Below are 8,243 nucleotides of genomic sequence, written 5' to 3'. Positions count from 1 at the left end.
AGCTTTTGTGCTCCTGAGATGCTGCTTGGCCTGCTGTGTTCATCCAGCCTCACATTTTATTATCTTGGAATCTCCAGCATCTGCAGTTCCCATTATCTCACATGTCAGCTGAGTCTGGGATGCTGTTACCTTGGGTGTCATGTACTGGTTGACTGATGTACATATTTTCTAGTTAGCCTGTTCAAAAATGTTATGACAGACACATGGAGCAGGTGGAACTTGGACCCTGGTCTCTTGGCTCAGAGATAGGGAAAATGCTGCTGCACCACAAGGACCAACCTGGTCTAATGATATATTCCACAAATCTCCCACATGAAGGAATTACTCATTCCACATGGAGGTAGAATTAAACCCAGCTAAAGTGTTCCTGAATGAAATGGAAAGGTAACAGATAATAACCGCTCAGCAGTTGTTTAGAACCGGGTGTTTTCACCGGTCTTGTGAATGGGTTTAGATAAGGGGACATTGATATGTCTTCGCTGTTAGATGCAGTGGTCCCTGAATGCTTTCACCAGACCAATAATCAGAAGACAAAGGCAGTCTACAATGTGGTCTTGATCATTCCCAACTAACAATAGATCAGATGTAAGATAACAAAGTGTGGGGCTGGTTGAACAGAGCAGGCCAAGCAGCATCTGAGGAGCACAAACGTTGACGTTTCGGGCCGACACCCTTCATCAGAAATAGATCAGATGTACTCAATAGATATCACAATAGTGACCAAAGAGCAAAAAGGTCATTTGCTGAAAGTGAGTAAACCAAGCACCTAGTTTTCAAAATTTATCAGATTCTGATTATACTTATACAGCCTCTTTAAATTACGAGAACCATGGAAACATTGCAGTACAGAAAGAGGCCATTCAGCTCATGGTGTCTGGGCTAATTGAAATAAAAGCTGCCATTCTAATCGCATGTACCAGCACCTGATCTGTAGCTTTGCAGGTTACAGGCTTCAAGGGCAGTTTTTTTTACCTTCATTTAAAATGACTTGAGTGTTTTTGCCCCAAACACCAAACGAGGCAGCAGATTCCAGATTGCACCTGCCTTCGAGTGAAAACATTTTCCTCATGTCTGGTCTAATCCTTCTGCCAATCACTTTAAGTTTGTGCCCCTAGTAATCAACATCTCCGTTATCACCCTCCCCCAGAAAATATGTTGCAGCTGCTCTTTAACATTCGTTACTAGGTGCAGCTTGGAGACAGTGGCAATGCAACTTGACTGCACAGACCTCAGGGACAGTGGTTCAAATTGACAATTGGTGTAGTTTGGAATTAACGCATAAAATTTTCTAATAGAAGGCCAGTATCAGTGATGGTGACCACGAAACTTCCATTGAATTCTGGGGAAAAAAACCCATCTGGTTCACTACTCTCCTTTAGGAAACAACATCTGCCATCCATACTTGGTCCGACCTACTTGTGACTTCAGACCCATAGCCCTGTGTTTGACTGTAAACAACTTGCTGTAATACCAGAGCAGGCCACTCAGTTCAAGAGCGGTCAGGAATCGGCAGCAAGTGCAGACCTTGTCAGCAAAACATTCAACCGATGAAGGAAATAACATAAATTAAGGCAATGTTAATTGATAGTGAAAGCTATCTAAGGTGAGAGAAGAAAATGCTTCAGTTGCTCTGGTATGTTACCAGTCGAGTGTTTTCAGAGATTGGCCTTAAAACACATTTGCATACAATTTTCAATCAGTTTTATTCCATTGCTACTACTATCCCCTCAGTACTTCCAGCCTCAAATCTACGAATGACTGAAAAATTTCAGCTGTCAACCTTGAAATTGAGATTTGCAAAAATTAGCATACAAATGCTCAACATGGTTATATAAAGTTCTTTCCTGTGCTGTTTTCAAAAGAGGTATTGACCCATTTATTATACATGGGTTAATACCTACAATAAAATACTTTGAAAGCAATTTATTACAAATGCAGTAAGCATTTTTATTCTAATTCTTTTATAAGGTAATTTCAAGACCAACACTAGGTACAAGCAGACATAGCTGTACCCTGTATCTTGTGTGCGATACCTGACAATGTGCTGCTTAATACTGACATGTTGAAAGTTCCCTGTTTGCTTTCTTAGTGTTTATTATTTTGATGTCATCAAAAAACCTAACACTTCCTTTTGCCCTAAAGAAATTTTACCTTTTAATGCCATTTAAATTAAAACTGCAAATGTCTTCAAATAAAAACAATCAAGGAATAATTATCCACTTTTGCAGCTGTGGAATTTTGCGCTATAGTCCCTGATTTGTTTTCTGATGCATGGCTAGTGTCAGGTCCAACAAACTAACTACTAACTGGCTTACATCAACTGACATCTTCCCCACCCTTAAGGCCTCTGATTATCAACTCAATAGGAATTGAGGATGCTTTTGTTTTTCTTTACTCGGAGCACTAAAATATAAATGTTGACTTTTGAATTCCTTTGGAAAACTTATTTTTCTGAATTTCCCAAACCATAGTCCTGTGTTTGACTGAAGGACAACCTGCTGCGATTTGATGTCAAGACTCGATAGTGACAGATTACATTGAGTCTCTATCATAGATGTGTAGTGAAAATGATCTCAGCTGGGGTAGGAGAATCTTTATGTGGAGAAAAAGAGGAGCAGAATTCAATCTTCAAGAACTAATCAACAAATTCTCTTCGATAAGAGTGCTTCTGTAACTGGTACCATTGAAGGTACTGAGCACTGAATGAAATTGTATCTGTGACCTGAGTAGTGATTACTAACTCTTTACAGCCATGGCCAATAGCTCAGTTCCTGCCATCAACCCCAAGTTTGGCTCCATGTTCTTTCTTTCCAACTACACGGCTGCTCAGTAATTAGATGGTACCAGCACTCTCACATGGGTAGTCCAAAAGGTCTAGGTCTCTTAAATTAGAGTGCTGAAAAAAATTATAATATTTTTGTAATTTATCTTTGAATTCCACAGTTCTTTATTTTTGCTTTAGATGCACATGCATGCTCTCAAGGTGCCTATGTGCAGTTCTCCATGTTTCATTAGTTACCATTATTGTTCCTTGCCGGCTGCTCGCTATTGTAAAACCAGTGAAGTGCTTTCTGGCCTTCTCCAGACAGGTGCTCAAACAAGTTAACATGGCCTAAAAATGAATGAAGGACAGTAAAGAGATTTGTTCACAAATGTTTACAGTCCTAAGGAGAAATGTCAGGCTATGAAGACAAGCTCCTGAATCTTGCTTCTCCAAAAGAATGTTGATACTCGCAGCAGGTTGCAGGAGCGATCATGAGATTTAATTTTGACTAGGAATTTTTGACTTGTGGCTATCATATCTGACATGAGTGTCTTGTTCCTGTCCTACTGAGCAAAATAAATCAAACTATAATCTTTGTCCTGTTCCACCCCAGCCCTCATCCCCTGCAATCTGTGATTAGTGGAAATATTTTGGAAGTTTGAATTATTTTGCAGTCTTTGTGTGTTCTGTAATTGCAGTTTCTCCCTTGTGCATGCAGTTAGTCCTTCATTAGAAGTTCAGTGCATTTGAATGTCTGCTGAGTGGAAGGTTTCTAGTATCAAACATGAGTGGAAGAAATTTTATGTTTTAATTCCCCTTTTTTTAAAAAAAATTGCAAGAAAATGATTTAATCAGCATTGTTTTTGTGGCAAAACAAAAACACATTTTTGGACAGCACCTTCACAAATTTGTTCTGTTTTCCCTGTGTTTATTTTTCTTTGGTGGAAGAGTGGAAACTTTATTTATACACTCCCCCCCAATTTTCTTTACAGGTTCAGGTGTCTCCAGTTACCATGGTAACCTCCATTCGACAAGTTAGTTTTCCCTGACATTAATTCACTACTTCTTCCTTCTGAATCTTTTTCTCTCGTTTCAGGCTTATGGCTGCTTGTTTGTGTAGTTCACATTCCACAGTTCTCATTTTAACTTGATGCAGATAGCTCTTTGTACATTGTAGGGAGATAAGTTTGAAGTGTGGCAACGCTGTCATTACTCAAAGCAGCAGTCAGTGCCAGGGCTAACCTTCCATCTTCTCTGCCCAGCTAACCTCAGCAACATTTTGGGAATGTGAGCTTCTAGAGCATGAGCGGTAACTGCTAATTGCCTTGAGAGCCCCTTCTCTTCTGAGCATGCCCTGTTTTGAGTAATCAAACTGTCTGCTTTTTTTTTAAAATTTCTCTCAACATCAAACATGGTTACTAGTTTACATGTCAAGCTCTTCTAACAAATTGCTTTACAGATTTGTGTTGTACCACTGTACCATTAAATATTGCACTTGTAATGTGTTTTATTCTTGTCCAATTTGTCAGGCATGGCCAATCATCCACCAATCCCTATCTCTGAGCTTGCGGATCACATTGAGCGGTTGAAAGCTAATGACAACTTGAAGTTCTCACAGGAGTATGAGGTAAACAGTTTCTGATGTCACCTCAAGCTATATTTTCATATTTGCTTTAAAATGTTACAGGATAGAGGTAAACCCAAAACAAGACAACTTTGTCAAAAAATAAAACAATGTAGTTGCATAATTAATAACCCTTTACCAGTTACTTTTTCCTTTAAGTAGTCAAGATGCTGGTTACAGGAGTGACATTATTTTTAACAGTTAGATTAGAGCTTTTACCTCATTGATCCGCAAGTTAATCTTTCCAGACGCCCTGCTCAAAGCATCTCCTTAGGAAACTGATGTAAACGGTGAAGAATGGATGATCTTAAATAGCAAAAAAAACTTGATTTAAAATTTATGCTCATAATTCATTGACAATGTACATGTGTAATGTAGGTTGGACATAAACTTCACCTCACCACAATGTTATGCAGCAGGTTGGAAGTGGAACATCAGCCCCTCAGTGGGATGATGCCCTAACTTCTGGAACTGCCAATTAATCTGATGGGCTGACAACTCCAACAATGCCAACAGTGTCAGAGCTGGGTAGTGGGAGTTTTTGGAACGACAAGAAGGATTGCAAAGAGACGTGGATCCCAGAGTGAATTAAATCAGAGGGCTATTGACAGTGAGGGCCATCCCACCTTAGGAAGGAAACTGGGGTTTTTCTTGATATATTGGTGAGCTGGAATGAATGGGGATGGTACTACCTTCTCAAACTGGGGGAAGGTACTCTCCAAAGACAGTATCCACCCACCTCCTACCTGACATTTTCAAAATGTTTTAAAGAAACAGTTTGCTTACTCTCATCCAGTTGTCCAACAACCATTAGCAACAAAGGAAGGGTAATATGATGGGCAATTGTCCCTTAATTATTTATGTAAGTGTGGTCATGCCCACAGAGAAAAGAGATCATAAATAGTCTTTCATAAATTTTCAACTGAACTTTGCTCGACTTAAACATGACTGCTGGTTGGTTGCAAGATACAATTTGACCAAGATTTCTGGATAGTTGCAATTGATTGGACTGGGGCAGAGCTCAGACAATGATCTTCTGGAATTTCAGTTTTTCTTGTGCAGTCAAAAGCCACACAAAGCAGCAATGGACTCTTACGCCTTGCTTTAATCGAGTGAAAGCTCCTACAGCATGAACAACATAGCCTGTTTGGAAAAAAAAATCCAATCTGTTAACATCACGACCTGCAAGATTCTCTCTTCAGAAGCTAGACTCCCGGCTCAGCTGAGTCTCCCTTTAATGTCAACCCCTCTATAACCCAGCTTCTATAAGAAAGTACCAAAAGAACTGTGGATGCTGTAAATCAGAAACAAAAACAAAGTTGTTTGCTGTGTTCATCCAGCCTCACACTTTGTTATGCTGGAAAAGCTCAGCAGGTCTGGCAGCATCTGTGAAAGAGAAAAAAAAGAGTTAACGTTTCGGGCCTGGTGGCCCTTCCTCAGAACTCAGACCTGCTGAGCTTATCCAGCAACTTTGTTTCTGTTCCTTCTAGCAGAAACCCCAATTTGGTGTGATAAGTGAACTAAGTGCACTGCGTAACTTCTTACCTTCCTTCCTTTTCTTTCTTCTGTCAGTGCTTTGTATGTGTTTGAACAATCATTCCCCCAGCATGGAATGCATGAATTAACCATCTTTTTAACCCTAAAGACAGAATTTTATGAGTCATGAGAAAATTGGCCTGCACAAACGTACCACAATCTCTTTCTAAAGAGAAAAAAAAATGAAAAATACCTTTACAGAAATTGAAGAAGATAAAATAATTAAATTCACCTTTCCATCGTATCCAAAGCAGACATGAGCTGCAGGTCCGGGATTGAACCCATTTTATGCACTACACAAAAATCTGACCCAAGTCCAAATCTCAAAAACAAGCTTTCAGTGAATACTTCAAGAAACCACATGGAAGCCAACAGGGAAATTTCTGTGACTCGAAATATCTTTTAAACAGACAACCAACTGTAGCAAATTCTCTTGATCCTAATACTAGAGTGAAATATTACATTTTAAAAACAAAATGTGGGTAAGAAAAGAATCTTTCATGGACAAAACATTTTCCTAAGTGCAGGGCAGCTAGATGGTGTAGCTAGGAGAATGCAAATAAAAGTAAATAGCAAGGCGAAAAGACCAGAATAACTTCAGATGCTTCTTAAGCATTTGAACGAATGCTCACTTGCTGCACAGAGTCAAATTCAGATATTCTACCCAGGACAATTTACCTTGCAAAAAATAAAGGATGGTAGAGCTGGAAAAGAAGAACTGATAGCTGGAGTTTCAGGAGAGTGAAGGAGAGAGAATGGGCTTTTGAGCAAAATGATACTGGAGATGAAGCTCAGAGCCCAAAAAGAGATTGAAGTTAATTTGAAATTGTTAATATACCACTGGGAAATGGCTTGGTTAGGCCCTGAGCACAGATCCCAGAGAAGTCAGAGCAGTCCAAGGAGCCTGGAAAAACAGAAGGGAACGGGAAAGGTTCTTATTGGCTATTAAGAATTTAAAGAGGTCCCAAATTCTGAACTGGAATGATAGAGCCCATAAATACTGGAAAAATGGAGAGGAAATGATCGGTAATGAGGAAGGCAAATTTGGATCAAAGAGAGTCAAGATAAAAGTCAGAGAAATTAAAAAGTCTAACAGAGACTGTACAGTCAAAAAGGGGTCAGTATAGAACCCTGGGAACAGTCCACAGATGCTGAACAACCTAAACTATTTGAGCAAAGCTCTGCAGTGTTGCAGAGAAAAGGTTTGATCCCTTTCGTGGGCTGGAAAATCTGCCAGGAATGACATGTTTCAAAAGTGCTGAAGAATGGCCAGTAAATGGGTCACAAAGGACTTGTAAATTTCAGAGGAGGTAAAGGAGTGAGCCACAAATTGAATTCGATGAGGATTAATGGGCAGTGCCCATGAAGAATAAAATGAGAGTGAAAAGAAGCCCCTCACAATTTAAGAGCCACGCAGCAGACCACTAAAAAATAGTCAGTCCCACATAAGCCAGGGTGTCCCCGGGGACTAAATTAGGATGAATTTAATTCTGTAATAGCTGTCTGACCTATCCTGAAAGCAAGAATAGCTTAGGTGCTTGCAGCCATCCAAATGGCCTTTCAAGCCCTGCTGGTAGTTCCCAGGCATCCAGAACACAGTGTACAGTGCTCAGTTGAGGAGCTAGAGGAAGGCAAGGGCTGAGGTGGGAGTAGCAGTTTTGAAGAAGACACAGCCAAGTGTGGTTGGTGCAGTTCTTCTCAGGAGTCAAGATGAGCACACACAACTCGCAGATCTAGCCAGAACATTTCAGAGGAAGGGAGCCTGTAATCATGTTGGAGAAGGATTGCTTACTGAAATCCCCCTTCCTCATTTAGAGGGAGACCAGACAAAGCTGCAAACAGACAGGCAACAGGTGAGGCACCTACCTTCTTCGATATAGGGAAACAAGAGCCTGCACCTACGTTGGATGAGCAGGAATTCTGATGAGCCACTCCACCCTTCTACTTGGAGAGGAGGAACAGGGAATGTACAAGATAAGCATTAAAAATAATAGTGAGGGGGATTCTTCCCAAGTTGAATAGCCCACAGGGTATGACAGCATCAGCTGCACAAAAACACTAAATACCAGAGTATTCCCATAGGTCAGGTTGAAGACTAATCCTACATCAAAGGAACAGAGCAGGGAAAGATATTATCCCAGATATTCCACCACACTAATGACTGCTCTAAAAGGAGTGGAAATGCAACTAAACAGAATTAGACCTAGAGTCCAGTCAACTGAGAATGCCTGACAGAGAGAGAACACGTCTGAAGGTAGCCATGATGAGTTGGTTGACAAGGAAATTGGAGTCTACCCAAGTTGAATCCCTAGTTCCCAG

The 8,243-nt window shown here is 40.3% G+C and overlaps 1 protein-coding gene across 49 annotated transcripts in view; it reads left to right on the top strand.

Annotated features, from left to right (window-relative positions):
- LOC125450923 (receptor-type tyrosine-protein phosphatase delta) overlaps positions 1-8,243 on the top strand; it is a 2,532,553-nt gene that overhangs the window by 2,436,297 nt on the left and 88,013 nt on the right. For 32 of the 49 annotated variants that reach the window (XM_059644541.1, XM_059644540.1, XM_048527343.2 and 29 more), the window contains 2 exons: positions 3,757-3,798; positions 4,294-4,391. In XM_059644541.1, coding sequence (XP_059500524.1) covers positions 3,757-3,798; positions 4,294-4,391 — 140 coding nt within the window. The remainder of the gene's footprint in view (positions 1-3,756; positions 3,799-4,293; positions 4,392-8,243) is intronic. The other 17 variants (XM_059644549.1, XM_059644547.1, XM_059644548.1 and 14 more) reach the window with 1 other exon arrangement.

The sequence above is a fragment of the Stegostoma tigrinum genome, chromosome 3 (assembly GCF_030684315.1).
Source record: "Stegostoma tigrinum isolate sSteTig4 chromosome 3, sSteTig4.hap1, whole genome shotgun sequence".
Lineage (NCBI taxonomy): Eukaryota > Metazoa > Chordata > Chondrichthyes > Orectolobiformes > Stegostomatidae > Stegostoma > Stegostoma tigrinum.
This window is presented reverse-complemented; position numbering and strand designations above follow the sequence as displayed.